The sequence below is a fragment of the Nymphaea colorata genome, chromosome 5, assembly GCF_008831285.2.
Source record: "Nymphaea colorata isolate Beijing-Zhang1983 chromosome 5, ASM883128v2, whole genome shotgun sequence".
NCBI classification, from domain to species: domain Eukaryota; kingdom Viridiplantae; phylum Streptophyta; class Magnoliopsida; order Nymphaeales; family Nymphaeaceae; genus Nymphaea; species Nymphaea colorata.
This window is the reverse complement of record NC_045142.1, coordinates 16,510,173-16,532,065: the sequence shown is the minus strand read 5'-3', so window position 1 is coordinate 16,532,065 and position 21,893 is coordinate 16,510,173. Positions and strand designations below refer to the sequence as shown.

The 21,893-nt window shown below is 41.4% G+C and overlaps 1 protein-coding gene across 5 annotated transcripts in view; it reads left to right on the top strand.

The window, feature by feature from the left end:
* The window catches only part of LOC116253821 (DNA repair protein XRCC2 homolog), a 65,594-nt gene that overhangs the window by 22,309 nt on the left and 21,392 nt on the right, over nt 1-21,893 (top strand). For 2 of the 5 annotated variants that reach the window (XM_031628772.2, XM_031628769.2), the window contains 3 exons: nt 1,147-1,217; nt 12,236-12,295; nt 15,615-15,752. In XM_031628772.2, coding sequence (XP_031484632.1) covers nt 1,147-1,217; nt 12,236-12,295; nt 15,615-15,752 — 269 coding nt within the window. Of the gene's footprint in view, nt 1-1,146; nt 1,218-2,209; nt 2,544-3,112; nt 3,186-12,235; nt 12,296-15,614; nt 15,753-21,893 lie in introns of all 5 variants that reach the window. The other 3 variants (XR_007573456.1, XM_031628771.2, XM_050077958.1) reach the window with 3 other exon arrangements.

The window sequence follows — 21,893 nt, the reverse complement described above, 5'->3', positions numbered from 1 at the left end:
AAAACCCTAATATAGAATGAAATTTCCCTGTTTCTAAGTGAAGGCTGGGCTTTCACCAAGAGTTGGTGTGCGTGAGTGCTGGTTAGCTTGAAGTCTCACACATAAACATCCAGAACTAGGAAACCTTCAATGCCATTCACCTTCTTCACCAACGTCTGTGATCTTGCAGCCCAAGGTGATGTGCTTGTGCTGACATGCGCTTTGACAGAGGATACACACCTGACACCACATTGTTAACCACGAAGTGCTGGCTGCATTAGGAAAAATGGAGTTGGGATTGCCCTTAAAATACTAGTTCAACATCAATGCAATCCTTCCTTGCCCATACTAGGTTGGAACAAGAATCTGGGTTCTTTTTCAATATGAAACACTTCGAGGGTCAAGTTCAAGCAGGGGAATGGGATGAGGTGGAAAAATATTTAGGTGGAATTGCAAAGTTGAATAGGCCCCTTTTCTTTTTCAGTATGAAACATTGTTGTCTCTAATGTTGTATTCCATTCCATGCCATCAAGCTGAGAAAAAATCTCACAGGAAACTTCTTCCAACGCCATCACACATACAATGGGTGCAAAATTTCTCATTCTACTTTTACTGGACATTTTCCAGAAACGTATTTTCAATCCCACATTTCCAGCCTATCAAACTATATCTGATGTACAGCGAAGGATTGTTTTTCTATTTCTAATTAATGAAACAAGAAGTTACTTTTACACTTAACTGATGAGAGCCAACTCCAGTGTTGGGTGCTATTTACTTATTATTAATATTCAGTGTGCATATTGAAGCAACCTTGTTCTTGCTTGTTTAGAGGATCCTTTTCGAGTGTTGTGATTACAGATCAGGACTAAATCCTAATCCAGAAGAAATTGCTGACATATTAATACCATAAGAACATGCAAAAGCAGTGCTGCTTGTTTAGAGGGATCTTTGTAAATATGTTGCTTGTTGATCAAATCAACACCCATGATGCAAGCTGATTAGTAGCTTATTCCTACTTGCCATTATAGATGTATTCTCATGTACTATTATTCATTAATTTAAGTAATTTGCTTGTCATAATTTTCTAGTAGTCTACAGTTTCTACTTTATCTTGATTGATTAGATGCTCTTTTACCTCACTGTTGGCTACTTTTGTGTGACTAGCAGACGATACGACGGCAAATGCAAAAGGAAAGCGAAGCTCATGGAGTTGGCGTTTTGTATCTTATGATTGACAGGTTCTTATGCCCTCGTACCATTCTATAATTCTAAACTTCTTTGGGCAACAGGACTTAGGGCGACGTCGGAGATAGAACTCCAGCAAGGTCAGACTTAGGGTTCCAAAAAAAAACCCTAAATCACACACGAACGAAGAAACCAAACAGCACAATTTTGGCTCTGATACAATGTAGAAACACGCAGCGGAGGAAGAGAAAGAAAAACAAACACAGGATTTACGTGGAAAACATCGGAACGAGGTGAAAAACCACGGGGAAGCTCTAACCTAGGGGCAAAACCGCAACCCTAGGAGAGAGAAAACTTAATTCACTTAATCAACAATTACAATAAGTGATTAGAATAAAAGAGGGAGGTAGAGAGACCCGCCTAGGGAATCGAGCCCGTCCTCGGTTCCCACGCCCATGGGTACTGGGTCCATTTCCGGACCCGGTTCCCTATTACACGGTATTCTAACACTCCCCCTCAAGCTTGGCATACATGTCAAACATGCCAAGCTTGCTAACATTCTTTTCAAATTGAGATGTACATAAGGCCTTAGTTAGAACATCTATAATTTGATCTTCAGACTTCATATAAGGAAGGATCAACTCCTTTGAATCTATGCGCTCCCGTATGAAGTGGCGATCTATCTCCACATGTTTGGTTCTGTCATGCAGGATGGGATTATTTGCCAGGTTAATCGCAGACTTATTGTCACAATACATTTTCATCTTCTCTTCAATTTCAATTCTAATATCTGCTAGAAGAATCTTTAGCCATAACATCTCTGTAACCCCCATATCAACAGCCTTGTATTCAGCCTCAGCACTGGATCTAGAACAGACCTCTTGCCTTTTACTCCTCCATACCACTAGGTTTCCCCTTAGAAAGATGCAGTACCCTGTGGTAGACCTTCTGGTATCCGTGCAACCAGCCCAATCGGCGTCAGAGTATCCTTCAATATTAAGTTTGTCCTGCCATGTATACATGTAACGCTCGACTCGTTTTGTAGGTGGGCCGGATCGGGTCCAGACCCGGACCCGAATCCAGTAGCGTGGGAGCCCGACGCCGCCCTCTTCTCCCTCGTCTCCCTCGTTTCCCCTCTTCGTCTCTCCCTTTGCTATGACCACAACGCAGAGAAGAGGAAGACGGAGGTCGGTGCAGCGGCGACGGAAGTGGACGGCGGCGGCGGCGGCGCTCAGCTTGGGGATGTGTTCTTCCCCCTCATAACAGCGGCTAGAATGCGTTGGTGTGGCGGCATTGCGAGATTTTAGCCGTTTGAGGACCTCTCGAACTTGTGAGGTGGCTGTCGGGAGGACTCCAGCAGTTAAGACTCTTAAATTGTGGTGAGCAAGGCCTAATCGAGCCTAGATTGTTGTATATTTGTTGTTGGAGCATGTATAATCATTAATGGAGCATGCTAGATTTAAGATTTGATGAATTAGGATGTTTGTTAACGACGTTACTATTTTGGGAAAGGTCTAGGACTCATGTGGAGGAACGATGATCCATGTCTACAATGATCTTATAAGCATGATGGGTTGATTTTCGAAGCAATTAGGAAGCATGGTAGATATTGTATTGTTATGGAGAACGTTAGAATCATTTTGGTTAGCTTGGGGAAATATGTTTCTATTGAGGTGCATATACGTTGTATGTTGAGAATCTTATGGTGGGGAAAACACCTCAACTAAGGAAAACAAGTGAGAATCGTCGTACATGTGATAAGTCGAATACAAGTTTTGAGTTCTAATCGTTGGCGACAACCTCGTGGGTTGGGTAGAGATCCTTTTTGGAGGGTTTCGTGGGTCGACACCCATTTGAGGCGAAGACATGCCTCGATGACGGTATTTTCAGATTTGTATCGATGGTAAGCGAAATGAGTAGAGAACTTACCATTTTGTTATGTTTGCAGGTACACCGGGCACGTCAAGTAGGCCTTGAGCAATGTGGGTCGTAGTTCAAGGTGTTTAGTGGACGCGTGACAGGTATGGCAGCATTCCAGGCAAATCCCTGCCTGGGCAATTGTGTGAATGTGTGTTCTTAGGATCGTGGGATCCTAGGATTGTGATGTGCTTGATAGATTGTTTTGTGAATGAATGTGTGTATGCATGTACATGAATTGATATATGATATGAAGGGTTTTGAAAGGCTATTAGTGATTGTTTTGAAAATGTTACGCCTTTGCATGTGCATGCTAGAATTGATAACTGTTTAGGACAGATGAGGTGGGGTATCGAGTCAAGTGTCTCTTCGACCCCAATTATGCATTAGAAAGCATCCTAGAATGATAATTGTCTAGGACAGATGCGAGCCAATCACAGACCGAGACTACTCTCCGTGGTTTGGCTAAGTTTTGAAAGGTGTGATTGATTGGCTAAGTTTTGAAAGGTGTGATTGATGTGTGTGATTGTGAATGATTTGTCATGTGACAAGTTCTGTTTTGGAAAGCTATTAGAAGCTTGTTTTGAAAACTGTTACGCATTTGCATGTGCATGCTAGAATTGATAACTGCTTAGGACAGATGAGGTGGGGTATCGAGTCGAGTGTCTCCTCGACCCCGATTGTGCATTAGAGAGCATCATAGAATGACAATTGCATAGGACAGATACGAGCCATCACGGATCGAGACTACTCTCCGGGATTTGGCCAAGTTTTGAAAGATCTGATTGATGTGTTTGATAAGATGTGAATTTTTATGAATGTGAATGTTGTGAATTGTTGCATATGTATTGTCGTGGGCAATAATGCAATTGATTGGAATTGGAGGGTAGTTGTACCCGTATTGTATGACAGCTAGCTATGACTGTTATTGTTATGTGTAGACCTCGTGGGGAGGCAATTGTAGGTGTGGGTGCACTCGTGAAGTGAACCAATCTCGAGCTAGCCGGTCATTCTGTAATTGTGCAATTATAATGATAAGAATGAAAGAATAAGAGATGAGAGACCAGTGGGATGTGGCTATGTGTTTGGGAGTTGTCCCGCCTTCGCCACTGGTCTCGCCTGTTCGGAGCGCAGGCGGTGCAAGGCCCCAGGGTACTGTTGTGTGACGTGCTTGGAGCGTGGGCTCTCGCCTTCCCAACCTGGGTGTCCTAGGGAGGGTTGAGTATCTCTCCGTGGAATTCACACATCCATGGATGAGTGCTCTACCGCTGCAGCGGATGGATGAATCCATACTGTTCTGGGCCACCACGCTCGGCTATGGGCCGTCCGCGGTGGGCACGTGCCTGTGTTTGCACCCACAGGAACTGTCAATTCACTAAAGCTAATGAAAATGAATGTACCTAATTGAAATGTGTGGGAACGAATGTATGTGATTGATGGGCATGTGAATGCTATGATTGAAATGAAATGTTTAAGCATGCCTTGCATGTGATTGAGATTGTGTTTCTGTGGCCCTTGAGTGGTCTTTCATGTCGTGGTATATGTTAGGGGTTTTCTTGGCAAATGATGTGCCTATGTCCTGACACGACATGACGATAGATTGTTTTATGATTGTTCTTGGATTTGAGCCCTACCTAAGAGGGTTTGAGATTTTCCTGGCTTGTTGCCATACTGCGAAGGCTAAGCCTTCAGTTATTTCTTTTTCAGGTTTTGGTGGACCCGGGGCAGCAGGTTGATTAGATGGCTTCACTCACATCCTACTAGGGAGGTTTTGGGTCTTTGGTAGTGCCGGCGCGTCATAGTTTGGTCTTTTTGATGTCTTATTTGTGTTAGGCATCAAAGTTGTGGTTTGGGGCATCTTTGTCATACACATATATGTGACTTTGTATGAATTGAAATTGTTATATAAATGAAAGTTTGCCCCATGGTTTCAAATGACATAGCTCCATCTTTTTTTTGAAATTGTTGTGTAGTCGCACCTCAATGCTTTATGTTTATAAAAAAAAAAAAAAAATTTGTTTGAGGGTCAAAAGGTTGGGGTGTGACAATACAGTAAGCCTTTACCTGGGTTATTCTTCAGGTACCCCAACACTCTTTCTGCACTCTTCCAGTGACAATCAGTAGGAACATGCATAAACTGACTCAACACATTTACAACATAAGTAATATCAGCGCGAGTAAGAGTAAGATAAATAAGCTTACCAACCAGCCTCTGATACCGTCCTTTTCTTTCCTCATCCAGGATGTTACCAGTTTTGATACTTACCTTTGTACCTGACTCCATTAGAGTTAGAAAGGGCCTGCATCCCAGTTTACCTGTCTCTTTCAGGAGGTCCAGAGTGTACTTCCTTTGGCTCATAACAAACCCTGTCTTTGATCGAGCAATCTTTATTCCCAGAAAGTATCTTAATTTTTCCAGATCTTTAAGGTCAAATTCAGCAGCTAACCTCTCCTTCATCTTCCTTTTCTCTTCTTCATCGTCACCTGTGACAATCATATCATCAACATACACAAAAAGAATGCTCACCAGGCCACTTTTCTGCTTAATGAACAAGGTATAATCACCATTTCCTTGTTTGTACCCATTTGTCTTCATTACCGCCCTCAATCTTTCAAACCATGCTCTAGGGGACTGCTTCAGGCCGTACAAGGCCTTCTTGAGATGACAGCATTTTTCACTTTGAGCATATCCGGGAGGCATGCTCATATAGACCTCCTCCTCTAGATGGCCGTTCAAGAAGGCATTCTTGACATCAAGCTGGTCCATGCCCCACTTCTTTTGCACTGCAAGTGCCAAAATGACCCTCACAGTCTTCAGTTTTGCAACAGGAGCAAAGGTTTCAAGATAGTCAATTCCGTATTTTTGGCTGAACCCCTTTGCAACCAGACGAGCTTTATACCGTTCCACAGTGCCATCAGGTTTATACTTCACACTAAACACCCACTTGGAACCAACTAAGTGAGTCCCCTTGGGAATATCGACCACTTCCCAAGTGTTGTTCTTTGCCAAGACATCCATCTCTTCTGTCATAGCCTGTAGCCATTTAAGATCCTCTCTAGCATCTTCCACACACCTGGGAATCACAGACATAGACAAAGTGGTAATAAAGCATTTGTATTCTTTACTGAGTTTTGAATATGAGATGAATCTCTGAATAGGGTGAGAAGTACATGACCTGGTCCCTTTGCGCAGGGCTATGGGAAGCTCTTCATTCATTGGACTTGGTTCATTCGGGGAACTCACAGGATTGGGATTGGTTACATCAACAGTCTCAACCACATCTTTCTCCTTTCTAGTGTAAATCTGGCCAAACAAATGATCACGAGATGTGGGCTGATCATCCACAGGGCCCCCTTCCACATGACTGTCTTTATCATTTCTGACTGTATCTTCCACACTGTGACTAAGTTTGTAGTCCAAGAAGTCAGTAAACTGAATAAGCTGATTTGGAGAATACTCTTCCACACTGTCCCCTCTACAACCCCCTGAAGAGGATTCACAGGAAAATATGCCTCATGTTCATGAAAGGTAACATCCCGAGAGACATAGATTTTGGATGTAGTAGGATCGATACATTTATATCCTTTCTGAGTGGAGGAATACCCCAAGAAGACAGCTTTGACAAACCGAGGGTCAAGTTTCTTGATGGTGGGACTATGGTTATGAACAAAGCAAACACACTTAACACCCGAGGAGTAAGAGGCCAGGGGTTATGAGTGGGACTGAGCACAGAGTAAGGAGTACGGCCATTCAACACACGAGTGAGCATACGGTTGATGAGGTGGGCACTAGTGAGGAGAGCATCGCCCCAGTAGCGCTTAGGAACGTGCCTGTGGAACATAATAGCTCGGGTGACATCTAATAAATGGCGATTTTTACGTTCGGCCACGCCATTTTGAGGAGTATAACTACAGGACGTCTCATGAACAATATCCTTGCCCCGCAGGAAGTCATCCAGGGATTGGGAGACATACTCCCTGGCATTATCAGTACGGAAAATCTGAACAGAGGTCTGAAATTGATTTTCGACAAAGGCAACAAAATTTTTGACAACGACAGGAACCTCACTGCGTTCTTTCAACAAGTACATGAACGTACAACGGGAGTAGTCATCAATCAGAGTCATAAAATAATGGAAACCACGACAAGTGGGTACTCCCGAAGGACCCCAAACATCAGAGTGAACCAAAGCAAAAGGACGAGTGGTTTTATTGATAGAAATAGGGTACGAAGCCCTAACATGCTTAGCAAACTAACACACTTCACATGTGAAGGAGTCCATGGGAACAGAAGTAAACAACCGAGGAAACAACTTAATCAATTGGAATGGGAGATGTCCAAGGCGCTCGTGCCATCTCATAATGCTAGACCTGTCCTCCACGCCCGTCAACAGTGTGCTAGTGGCTGAGATGAGAGGAGAGGCAACCTGTACGGGCAGTCTGTAGAGGCTATCAATAACCGAACCAATCCCAATCTTCTTCCCCGTCACCAAGTCCTGTAGGGTACAATGATCAGCCAAGAAAATTAGATTACAATTGAGTTCTTTGGTGATGCTACTGACAGATAACAAATTCACAAGAATATTGGGAACATGAAGAGCATTATGCAGAAGATATTTATTTAATAAGGAGAAACTCCCTTTTCCAGCCACAAAGATCGAGGACCCATCAGCCAGAGATACGTGTTGCTGCCCTGAAGACAATTTGTACTCTTGAAACATCTTAGGGTTCCCTGTCATATGATGAGTAGCTCCACTGTCAACTACCCAATCACCAAGTAAGGGATTACCTTGATCAATTGTGGCAACAAGAGCTTAGGCTAACTGAGCTCCCTCAGACGTGGAGGCTTCCTCCTTAGTAGTAGATAACCGACTGATGTATGCTTGTAATTCCTTGATTTGGTCAGAGGAAAGCTTCAATTTTTCAACACTTGGAGAGCTAGTATCAGGCACAGGAGGACCTCGCCTACCAGAGGGAGGACGACCACGGGTGAGCCTCTTCTTAGGATGAAGATCCCAACAAAAATCAACTGAGTGTCCCAACTTGTTACAGTGACTGCAACGCCGAATAGGAGTCCCTGGAGCACGGCTAACAAAAGCAGAGGGTGAACTACCATGACTAGAGTCAATATGCATCACTTGACGGCATTGTTCCTCAGATTCCACCTGGGCATACACCTCCTCAATTCCAGGGGTCTCGTCACAGTTGAGAATTTGACTCCTAATGGATTCAAACTCATCACGCAGACCTCCCAGAAAAATAAAAGTGCAGTCCATCCACTCTTTCTTCCAGTACAGTTCATGATCAGACCCACAATTCCAGTCATCATTCACATGATAATCTAGTTCCTCCCATTTAGTCTTCAGGGCTGCATAGAAGGATGCCACAGACAAGTCACCCTGTTTAAGAGAATAGATGCTGCGTTTAATATGGTATGTACGCAGGGACTCTCTTTTTACGGCCATACATCTTCGCAAGCACAGGCCACATGTCATATGAGGTCAACTTTCGCAAAATAAGGGGCTGAATATCAGCAGAGACAAAACTAATAATTCAAACCTTAACTTGACTATCTTCCAACGCCCAAGTCGCCCATCCAGGATCAGTTTTATTAGGCGTAGGTTTCTCCCCAGTGATATAGGGCAGACGACCGCGACTAGTAATCCCAATTTCAAGCGCAGCAGACCAAGAGAGATAATTGTCTTTGTTCAGCCGAATAGAGGTGACTTGAATAGACAAATTTTCGCTCTTAGGATTGCTGCCCGTGTCAAAGGTAACATCGGTCTTGGAGGTCATCTCTTCAGCCATAACGACCACAAAAAAGAAATCCAACAGTCAGAGAATACCAGAAAAACGCAGGAGGACCCGAGCGCTGCGTCACTTTGCCTACAATCGAGGACGGGCAGCGGGATTTCCGGCAAGCAGGCACTGGGCGGGGAACAGGCCAGGCGACGGCGGGCGGCGTCGAACAGTGAGCGGCGTCGGCGCACCCAGGCGACGTCGGGCGGTGTTAGACCGGCGGACGGCGACGGCGGGCGGCGGTGGGATGGTGGGCTGCGTCGGCGGCAGGACTTAGGGCGACGTCGGAGATAGAACTCCAGCAAGGTCAGACTTAGGGTTCCAAAAAAAAACCCTAAATCACACACAAACGAAGAAACCAAACAGCACAATTTTGGCTCTAATACAATGTAGAAACACGCAGCGGAGGAAGAGAAAGAAAAACAAACACAGGATTTACGTGGAAAACATCGGAACGAGGTGAAAAACCACGGGGAAGCTCTAACCTAGGGGCAAAACCGCAACCCTAGGAGAGAGAAAACTTAATTCACTTAATCAACAATTACAATAAGTGATTAGAATAAAAGAGGGAGGTAGAGAGACCCGCCTAGGGAATCGAGCCCGTCCTCGGTTCCCGTGCCCATGGGTACCGGGTCCATATCCGGACCCGGTTCCCTATTACACGGTATTCTAACAACAATGATCACATTTGGTAGAATGTTTTGTATTTTACTTTTGCGTATATTCTGTGATTATTGTTGGTGATTCAAGGCTTAATATTTGGAGTTCATCTATAAAAAATTTCACTATTTTTTCCTGTAACTCAGCAAAAGACTTCAAATGTTGCTCCATATGACTTGTGATGAAGATGCATGATTATTCTATCAGGAACAACTTTTCAACTAGAGCCTTATATACCAGACTTAATGGGGATCGTCTAGGCCATTAGCTCTAAGGAAATCAGATGGTGGAGATTAGACTTAAAATGCAGAAGCCATGCTGTCTTTCCAAGAGTCCAAAATACCACTCAAAGGAGGCAACTAGTCTCATTTAAGTAGACTCATTTGTTTCCCTCTCTCTCTCAAGTTTCCTTGATCGAGACGTCTTGCCTCCTTAGAGGGGTATTTTGTCTCCTGAAAAAACAATGTGCTGCATTTTTTTACAACTTAATCTCCACTGTCTGATGTCCTTAAAATTGATGGTCTGAACAATTCCATTAAGTCTGGCATTTGATGGTATGGTTGAAATTTGTTAAGGTTGAGTCATGCTTGTGGATCTGACCTGGGTCCGATATGGCTTCACTATGTTGCATTCTGCCCCAACATGTAACAAGGGACAGACTTGTTATTTTATCCATTAGTTATGTATTCTTATGTTCTGTACATCTTGTGTCATTGATACAATAAAATTAGGGCATGCCAAAACTGATTGACGCTGCCGATTCACTGTTGAACTATGTCACATGGGTGTGGGTACGGTAAGGGTACGGGTACAGCGATATACGGGTTCGGGTATGGCAATTTTGAAAATTATAGGTACGCGGGTACGGCAAATTTTTAAATTCTAAAAAATGATAAAATGAAAAAAAAAACATTAATAGGTCATAAGTGTAATCCTATAAAAAAGTCTACAAGCAAAATAATAAAAAAATGCAAAACAAAAAATATATAATGATCAGAAAATTCAAAGAATAAAATTATAAAACAATAAGCAATCAACTGTTATAGAAAAGTGAGAAAACCGATCATGATCCGGCTATCACTCTTCATTTAGGCTTGTGCATAAGCTTCGTTGATCGGCAACCTCACATTTTTTGGTTGATGAAGAGAATTGAAAGAAATAGCCGATAGATTCATCAAACTGGCAGCCAAAATAGCCGATAGAAATAAATGCAACCAAACAAAAGTGGCACCAATAGATAAACACATAAAATCAAACAAAACATCAAAACGTATATAAATCAAAAGATTTATGGTTCAATCTTCAAACAAAAACATCCCCAAATCAAAAAAATGAAAAACCCTCAAATAAAAAAACGGAACCCTAAGTTGTAATAGTGAAACGAATAAAAAAAAAAACACTTACCTGGCTGTTGCCAGTTGCCGCTGTGCACCGCCGGATGTGGCCGCCGGACGTGATCGCCACCACCAGTCATTGCTCTACTGCTCTAATGTAGAAGAATGCCGGTCGGGGTCAAGCTGAAGAACTCGACCTTTCGGAACATAAAAACAATGTTTTTTATCGTTTGGATTGGGTCTGATTCATACCTGATCCAACCCGTGCCCAACATTAACACCGCCCCCGGTTCCGAATACCTGCGTACCGGAGTGGGTACGCGGTCCATCCCACATACCCATGTCACGTAGCTGTTGAAGGATATCCTTCCACCTTGTCTTATCTTCTTCTTCACAGGTGAAGAAATTTGGACTTTAAAATCTAACACTGGTAGCTACCAGTCTCTCTCTCTCAGAAATTTTTATGGATTCCATTTGGAATAATACAACATATTCTTTTTTGATCTCTTAGTTTTTCTTATACTCTAATATTTTAGTACATGGAACGTTTCTGTAGCATTTTACTATAGAAGCTTTGTTAGAAAATGTCTCCAATATAAAGCCTTAAAGTTACACTCAGTTCTATTTGCAGTTAGTTTTATTCCTTGTTTTCATCTGGCCTTTGGCATATCCTTTCGTTGTTCTCGTTTGCATTTTGTGTAATGGCTGATCCAGTGCAGTTATGATATTTCATACAATGTAATGGCTTAGGGCTATGCCACTCAAAGACTTCATCTATGGCTTCCAGCAAATCGATGGATGTACCACACTTTCTCAATGAAAAGAGACATCCTTTTCCCATCTATTAATTGTGTATCATGGTTTTTCGACATTGCTATACAAATTCAGTGTCAGTTTGGCAGCACTCTTATGTTTATGAGAAAGAAGATTGGGTGCGTAATAAAACAGATTCACTTTGTCTTCAAAATATTGATCTTATTGCTGCAGTTTGGATATAATGTTACAGTCAAAATGATGCTACTTAGTGCATTATAACTTTCATATGTACTTTCCCTCTTTTTGGCTGATTTTCCTAAAAACTCATTTAACTGTTTTGGTCGTTATTCTTCTGATTTTTTCTTTAGTTTTTCATTTTTTTTAATACATGATATTTTTGCTGAGAGAAATCACTTCTTGAAAAGGCTCATGAAAACCTTGTGAAGAAATATCTGTCAACAAATCTGTAGCTATGCTTTTGTGCCCTTAAGTGTATCTTCCATGTTACTAGTTTAGATTTTTCATTTTCCAATAGGCTTGTTCTTATTAAGAGTATAATGCATATACTTGCATTTCGAAAGATTCTTATGTGCTTTTGCTTTCAGCATCAGTGCATTCTATTGGACTGATCGAGCATCCAGTATGTGGGCCACAGGTGGTAACAGGTAGTTATTTAAGGACTCTATTTGACATTTTGACTGCTGGCGATGTTTAATTCCAATGTTTTTATCATTTATTTTATTGTTTTACAGTGTGGAAGTGCTTGTCAGCTCTATATTCCATAGTTTTACCATTGTTACAAATATCATTCTCACGTTTCCAACAACAAAGCTTTTCTTGGATATGTTTTAGCAAAGTTGTTTTTCTCAAGAAAATGTCAGAAAAGTCTTGGCATTTAAAAAAAATTATAAACATTAAATAAAAATAGAATACATGAGAAACTAATGAGTCATATAAAATAATGTTTTAATGGTGATAAATAAGTAGTTTAAGTTTAAAATTTAATCCATGATATTAATGTTAGAAAAGATAAAAATTGAAAAAAGGAAAAAAAAACACGAAGTACACAGAAAAGAATGTGATAAAACTTGTTAAATTAATTTTTTCCTTCAAAGAACACTTTTTTCCCTTTTTTTTTATAGCTCTTTTTTGTTTTTAAATTTGTTGAGATTGTTACGATCCATGAATAAGTTCATGAAACAGTAAGAGAAGCAGAAGAATAGGTGGAAACTGTAGAACAGCTGTAATGGCCTAACAACACTCAACAAATAGATTAGCAAGCAAAATAAATAATTCAACTGAACTAAAACTAAACAATAAAACTAAAGTTCAAAACGTTGAACTATTCAAGTATCCTGTCTGTCTATATTCTGGAAATAAACTAACTACTCTGCTGGAAATGACAGAAAATAATAAAACTAATCTAATGCTAAGCTAAAGTACCCCTAACTAGTGCAGAAATGGTGTCAAGGGATAGATTCTCAAATTTTATAGATTTCATAGGTAAATGAAGACCTAAGTCACTTGGGTACTTCAGTAAGGTCCACGTACCCGTGTCGTCGTACCCGTACCCAAAATGGGTACTTTGACACTTGGGTACCTATAGATTCAAACTGCTTAATTTTACTTTGATTTAATTTTTTCCACCTTACTTTTTATTCTATTCTTTAGATTTGAAAATTCGGTTGATGTTCATATTTGACTAGGGGGCTGCTTGGTTGTCCATAATCCATATGTTTAAAGTTTTTCATAGGTTTTTTAAACACACTGCTGCAAGAGACGTTTATATATATTTTCTATGTTATTTATTTGTTTATGTTGATGTATATTTTTTATTTTGATACATATTTTTTAAGTATTTCTTATTGTTTATATTTATATACGGCCATGCCCCCGCACCCAAGTTTTTTGAAAATGGTCAGTATCCGTACCCGCACCAATACCCGCACCGGCACCCGTACCTATGTGACATAGATGAAAACTAATTTCTCTGAAGATTGGTTCGGTGACTCTCAAGGCATGCTGGGATCAGACCAATTTTAGTATATGAAAAGCTCTATGTGAAACTTAAGATATGACTATGAAAAGTCAGAAGTGCCTCTTCACTGTGTCCTGAAATCAGAAATTTCAGAAAAACCAAATTTAAAAAATTCAAGAAAGATCTGGTTAAATAAAAAAAATTCCATGTAATTTGAATATCTTATCAATACAAAGGAGAAACTACTGTGAAAAGTTCAGATCAAAACTCGATGGAAATCCACATGTGATAATGGCCCAAATTTTCTGCCGAGTCAACAAAGTCAATCAGTTGACTCCGTGAGTTGTGAAACACAGATTAGAGCTAATCACTTCTTTAAGTAGGGATAAGAAAAGAATTACAATTTAGGTCCATTAAATTTTAGAATTCTAAAAGAGACCCAAACACCCAAACCTAAATTCTATCTACTCCACCACATGTATTCATTATTTCTCAACACATGTGATGAATAGATAATAATTTGTTTCTTGTATTATCAAATACTGAAAAAGTAAAATTTATATAAAAAAAAATGTAGTTTGCTTATTAATTAATCTAAGTTCTCATTCTTATTCATTGGCGTGGGATCACTTTGGCATAAGCAAAGATTAAAAATTTATGAGAGGAAGAAAATTATGTTGGACCCAGTTCATGTAACAACCAAAAAATTTAGTATCGTATTGAAGATTGTGAGGGATCTTCAATAGCTTAAAAAGAGGGTTATTAAGTAGATCATTGTCCCAGTTCTTAGCCTTTTTGGGGTTTGAACGAAATTGCTAGGGGGTGGGTTGAGATCCGCCGAACAGGGGCACGAGCCTAGAAGTGGGTCGGGTTGTTACAGTGGTATCAGAGCCGGTTCAACATTCGGACATGGGGTCCGACATGTGCGGACGCGTGTGCCTTAAGGGAGGTGGATTGTAACACCCAAAAAATTTAGTCCCGTATTGAAGATTGTGAGGGATCTTCAAGGGCTTATAAGGAGGGTTATTAAATAGATTGTTGTCCTGGTTCTTAGCCTTTTTAGGGTTTGAACTGAAATTGTTAGGGGGTGGGTTGGGATCCACCGAACCAGGGGCCCCAGCCTAGAAGTTGCTCGAGTTGTTACAGTTCACCTCTCAATTTATTTAGGACTGGTGTTGGAATGTGCATTTTGTGCTCCCTTTTTTATTCCAAACCCCCTTAACATTTATCAAATAGAAGCTATAGAAAAAGTTGAGGCATCAAAACAAAAGGAGCCCATTTCAGCCGGAAAAATGAACCCAGAGAAACATGGGACAGTTACAAGCAATATCTAGCTCAGCCCTGCGATCCCATGAAATTGAACAAATCTCCCAAGTTCTATCTTCCCCATTCCCAGCTTAGCCAAAGTTAAAGAACAAGTTTTGCTTAGCAGGCAGCAGATCACTAATAACTAACCTGTACAAAATATGGTTCCTTTGTAGCTCCTCTTGATGCATCTTCTGCTTTCCACAGCTCCTCTTAGCTAACTGTTCAACCCTTGACAACTAGCTGAAATTGAGATTTTTCCAACTAGATGGGCCCTGGTTTGGAGAATTTTTGGTGCATTTCTGTTCTCTTTTTAAGATGCAATTTTTTTCCTTTAATTTGATGAGAGGGTAAGTCACATGGCTCACATGCCCTTACCAGTACGGCAGTACACATTGGTACATTTCCAAACCACTTTAAATAAAATCATTTTCACCTGACGTCTCTTCCTCCTTCCTTACCTTTAGTCTTTAGATCTCTCCAATGGACGGCAGTGGAGAGCTTCACCCGCCTGCTGGCGGTCTTTGGGTTTTTGAAAATCTCGCAATATCTATGACACTGGTGTGTATGTGTGTTTGTGTGATTTGAAACTGCCAGTTATTTCTCATGTACTTTTCTAGTTTCTACTAGATGTGTATGGTTTTTTCAATTACTATGTGATCCTTCTTTTGTATTTCTGTTAAAAGTGTGTGTTTTTGTAGGAATTGCTTGTCATTTCGAAGTGTTACAGAAGCCGTCATTCAAGAAATTCGTAAGCTCTTGGACGTCCTTCCTGTTCTTGTATTAGCCACCAAGGCCACAATATTAGGTGTGGGTTCTTCAGCATGCGAAAATGATAGGTTAGTTGTGGCTGATCTTTGAAAACTTTATTTAGTTTGTTTGAAAGTAAATGTGATCTTGGTCTAAACAAGCTCCTTTCTGTAACTCTGAAAAATCATTTTGAAGCAATAGAGCGTCCAAATTATCAACATAATACATAAATGTATCCGGACATAAATTCCATAAATGGACATTATAAAACTACTGATCACTTTTCTCTCTTTTCCTCAAAACCTTGGTCTTTTCTCTAAAAAGTGGAATAGTGTTGTTGTATAAAGTAAAAAGAGATAAAAATATACATATTTTTAAGGATATCAAAGCATAATAATGGAGAAACATCAAATCAGACAGAGCTGACATTAACTTTGATATTAATCTGTAAGTTCCAATTCCTCGGAATTTAGATTAGTAGAACTTTAAAAAGGTAGATAGCTGGATACTAGTTAAAGGATAGAAGATATAGGATGTCTATGAAGAAACTTTTGCTCTAGTTTCTCATTTGACCTTACTAGTACCCATATTGCTGTTGCATTAAAAAATAGTCTTTCTACCAAATAAAAGTAATGAATGCATTCCTTAATATTGGTGAACTGGAAGTACTCATGGAACCACCTTTAGGTAAGAACGTTCCTACTTAAAAGACTATGAAGAAGATGATTTACCTTGGAAGTATCTCAACTGTCCAAGATCTTTCATCACAAAGTGTTTTCGAGAAACTCCTTTGTTTCCGAAATCTCTTAGTTATCGTCACCTGTCAAAACAATGTCATCAACATAAACAACCAACACCACTATACTTGCTGCTCCTTTTTTTATGAATAAGGAGTGATCAAGAGGAGATCTCTGAAAACCACATTAAGAAACCACCTCTAAAAACTTATGAAACCACACTCGAAGACTCTGCTTGAGCCTACATATAGTCTTCTTGAATTTGCACACTTTGTGACACTTCTTTTGAACCTCAAATCCAAGAGGTTGCTGCATATACACAATCAATGAAAGGTCTCCATACAAAAAGGCAGTCCTCACATCTTCAAATTGAGCTTGTAAGGTGGCTGATCTCATTGAACAGCCACATAAATTATAAGTCTCATAGTCTCTTATCTCACCATGGGAGACAACGTCTCAAAAAATTCCACTCCATAAGTTTGGGTATAACCTTTCGCAACCAAGCAGACATTATACCTCTTAATAGATCCATCAAAATGATGTTTGATGGTAAAAACCCACTTGGATCTCACTACATCACAATGCAAGCAGACATTATGCCTCTCAATAGATCTATTAGAATGATATTTGATGGTAAAGATCCACTTGGATCTCATTACATCACACCGTGGAGGAGGCTCCACTAGCTCTTGTGTCCTCAATGAAGTGGGCTTTATACCTCTCAAATAGATCCATCATAATGATATTTGATTGTAGACTCACTTGGATTCCACTACATCACACTATGGAGGAGGCTCACTAGCTCTCGTGTCCTCTATGAAACCAATGCATCCATCTCTTCCTACATGTGACGTACATACAAGAGGTTGTAGATGACGTCACCATCATATATGATTGTCTCCTCATTGGTGATGGAATCATTTTCTGACTTACTTTGGGCATCACCATGATCAAATTTAATAGTGTCATATGCAGGTTCGGCCATGACAGTTTGTTTGACGACATTAAGGCACCGTGACTGGGTATGACCTGGTTCTTGACATTTGAAACAACGGACAATAGTGTCATTGGTACGAAACTTTGACCAAGTATTAAAGGCAAAGCCTTTTTCTTTATGGGAGGTCACATGCTTAGACTGCGTCTCTAAGGTAGAGTCTTCTAACTTCGAGGAGCTTGCTCTTTGGGTTGAAGAACTTGACTTAGCATGGTGGAAACCATCATATTTCAACAGACGAGACTCCTGTCTATGCTTTAAGGACTTCTATTTTCATGGCATGACTATTGGTCTTATCTATTGACTCTAGTGTAAAGCAATTGAAAGCATCTTTAATAGAATAGCGAAGACCAGCGATACACTTAGTGACTTGTTGGCACTCAGTCTCCGCCACCTGAACACGTAGTGACAGGTGGTTAAATTCTGCAGTGTACTCTATCACAATCCTATGCCCTTGACAAAGCTCTAGTTACTCCTGGTATGCCTTCTTGGCAAAGTCCATAGGCACAAACTTTGTCTATATCAACTACTGCATCTTGGCCTATGTACAAATAATGTCCTGCCCCTGTCTCATCCTCAACTTCTACAATTCAACCCACCACACATCATAATGGATCAAGGAAAAAACTTCATCAGTATGAGTAGTGGAGATAGGGTATGAAGCTCTGACATGTTTAGCAAATTGACATATATCACACGATATCATATTCATATTCAAATTAGAACATAAATCAGGGAATAACTGTTTCAAAACTCCAAAAGGAAGATGTACAAGACGTTCATGTCAATACAAAAACAACTGAAGGAAGTCCTCTCTCTTTTTCTTCGTTTTGCTGACTGTTGTCATGAGAGCTGTGGCAACACGAATGGGTAATCGATATAGGCCTTCAGACACCAAACCAATCCCAATCCTCTTCCCTGTAACCAAGTCATACAAAACACAACGAATGACATAAAAAATAAGTTCACAGTTCAACTCTTTTGTAATTTTGCTGATAGCCAAGAGATTCAAAGGAAGATGTTGGACATGTAAGGCATCATGTACTAGAAATTTGTTTAAAAGTGAGAGACTCCTTTTTTCGGCCACATAAATAGAAGAACTATCGGCAAGAGAAACACGTTCATTTCCTGATGAGAGCTTATACTCATGAAAGAATTTAGGATTGTCAGTCATGTGGTGGGTGGAACCACTGTCAGCAATCCATTCTCCCATATAAGGATTACCTTTTTCTCCTGCAAGGGCATGATTAATTTTCACATCATCTAATGTCTCAGCTTGGCAAGTTTCAATCTGGCTCAAGTATGCACGGAGCTCACGAATCTGTTCAGCAGAGATTGATGGTTTTCCTCCATTAGATTCAGTCATACCAAAAGTAGGCTTCTTCTTGCTAGGAGACATCCCATGACCGTTCTTCTTTTTAGGATGCACATCCCAGCAAAACTCCACTGTGTGACCAGTCTTCTTGCAGTGAGTACACTTTCGAGAGGATCGGTTGGCCCCCATAGGGGCACGGCTAACAAGGGCAGATCTCTCTGTGTAAGAGGTATGAGCCTCCTTTCTTCCTGTTATAACAAGACGTCTTTGCTCCTCAGCTTCAGTACGAGAATAAACTTCTTCAATCCTATGCATTTCTTTTGAATTGAGAATTCGACTTCTTATACCTTCGAACTCATCATTAAGCCCTGCCAAGAACACAAACACCCTATTCTTTCATTCTTGAGTCTAATGACACAACTGGTCTTGAAGACAGCTCCATGTGTCATCAGAATAGTAGTCAAGTTCTTCCCATTTTGATTTCAATATCGCATAAAAATCAGCCACAGAAAGCCCCCCTTGTCGTAGAGCATAGATGTTCTTCATCGGCTGGTACACACGAACATCCTTCTTCTTTTGCCCATACATTTGTTCCAAAATACCCCACATGTCTCTGGCAGCCTTATTACGAAGGATAAGAGGCTGAATATCAGAAGATACAGAGTTTAACAATCCAAGTTCTGATTTGATTGTCTTCAAGGAACCAAGTATCCCAAGCAGGACTCGTCTCAGGAGGTTCTGCCTTCTTTCCATTGATATATACAATTCGCCCCCGACCAGCTATCCCCATAGTAATAACTGTATTCCATTGAAGGTAACTATCCTTAGTGAGGCGGATAGTGGTGACTTGCACAGGAACATTTTCTGTTTTATAGACTCCAACTTCTACCAGGTCAGTACTAACGGTTGAGGAACTTGATTCAGCCGTCACAAAGTAGCACAACAGTATAGTCGGCAACTCAACACTGCAATACTGACAGCGCAGAAATGGTAGCGTCTGCAGCATGAACAATATAGATGGAGTTGACAGGGAAGAAGAGTCTCTACTGCAGCTGGAAGATTGCAGAGATGCCGAGCACTAGCAGAAGAAAAAATAGCACTGGAGGAAGCACTGTGGCAGCAAGGGAGCCATGTCGCAGAAGGCTGAAGACAAAAGAGGCAACAAAGCGTCGAGTTGAGAGTGAGTCGAGCGACGGACAGGTCGCTGAGGATGCGGGCAGCTCAGGCAATGGACGGTGACAGCACGCTGTGCAGTAGGCGAAAGGTGTGGAAGATGCTGTCGTCGATCAGAGCAGGTCAATTGCTAGACTAGGCGACAACAAAAAGCAGCAGCAGGGAGCGTCGTTTGGCAGAAATGCAGAAACAGGCGACCCTTGGCAATGCACGGCAGGGGTCTCACGGACAGCTCCACAGTTGAGATGGAACACGAGAGACACCAGCACGCACCGTCTGACGATAGGTGAAGAGAGCCCAGGTGACCGCAGGTCAGACAACAACACAAACAGCCATCGACCCAGGCGGCAGCTGAAGATTGGAGGCGACTGTGGAGAAGCAGGCGAGGCAACAGATTCAGCAAGGGTCACAGTCGTCGGGCGATGCAGTAGAGAGAAGAGTGTCAATTGCAGCAGACTCCGTCGGGCGATGCAGCAGAGAGAAGGGCGGCGAGCGGAAGCAACTCTTCCATGGCAATCGCAGCAGAGGAGGCGACGAGCAGGTGACACAAGTGGCACAGGAGAATGGCGACCGGACGGCTAGCATGAACTCAGGCGACGACAACGACACCGGCAAGTTCCCTCGTCCAACACGAGCAGAGAAAAAAATCAAAACCTAATAGGCTCTGATACCATGTTGAAACAGAAAAAAACGAATGGAACAGTGATTTAACGTGGAAAACCCTTGACTTGAGGGAAAAAACCACGATAGAGGAGGTTTGATGCCCACTAGCAGCCAGACTCTCTCTCTCTACTTATTTTTCATTCACATATTGAAACAGGGTTACACAGGTATAAATAGAATTAACCAAGCAAAACAACAGAGTGGATCGGATCCAGACCCAGACCCGATGATCCAAAACAACAAAACACATCAACATGAACCATCTAACTTTTGTGATAACTTTATGAGACTTATTTTATATATTTATCTTTTTCAAGCTTAACCAATTCGAACCCGCTTAATTTGTGCTTGACTCATTTATGTGGTCGAGTTCATTTCTTAATTCGAACATAAACGAGTCGAGCTTGAGTCAAGCTCGAGTTAGCTCGACTCATTAAAAAGCCTAGGTGCTCGTTCTAGAAAACCTCATTTCAGCATTCTTGAACTCTGACATATCATCACTCCGATCGGCATGCTGTTGGGGTGGTCGACTCTCTGTCCTTATCTATGGCATTCCTGATGAGTGCTTGCTTTCTAATCCCGTTGGTTAATAGCCTGCCTATGCTGCACGGGTATCCCTGGCATTGCCGCTATCTATCTTGTTGAAAGGAATGGGTCGGCCCAAGCAGTTTAGGTGGTGCTTGCTATGGTATGTAGGTTAGGGTAGTATGTGGATTATGGGTTGGTCTAAGATCAGTGTGCAAGGTTTGGTAGGGTACAAGATAATAATTTGGATTTGGTGGGGGGTAAAATGGGCGACCCTAGTGAGACTAAGGGTGTAGGTAGGGGATTATACATATACTGATCGTTTGAAGGGTCAACCAAACCTTGACTCCCCTAAACTATTTGTCGGATTCCAATAAGGTTAGGTGAGACCTCGAACCGAGCTTTGCGGGAGATGGGGATCAAGATGGGAGTTCGATTCATAGTCTATAGCATGTGGAGCCTGGTTTTGGCCCAGCTCAATGTGAAACATGGGTACTGTTGAGATCCAATTTTGGTCTGATTGGTCTAAGGACCAAGTATTTGACGTGGACAAGTGCCCGAGGTCAAGTTTAGGGGTACTCCTGAGCTCTGCCCATCATTAGGAAGCTCAGGAAACTGGTTGGGACCCATTTCTGAGCCATGGAACCCAAGAATCAGCTCCAAGGGCATCAAATCGGTCCGAAGAGGTCGCCATTTCTGGGCCATGGAGCTCAAGAATTGGCACCAAGAGCATTGAACTGGTCCGAAGAGGTTGTACTGGGTCAAAAAAATCGACCCGGTTTGGTGATGTAAAAGAAACTGATCCGGGAGGGCGTTTCCAGAT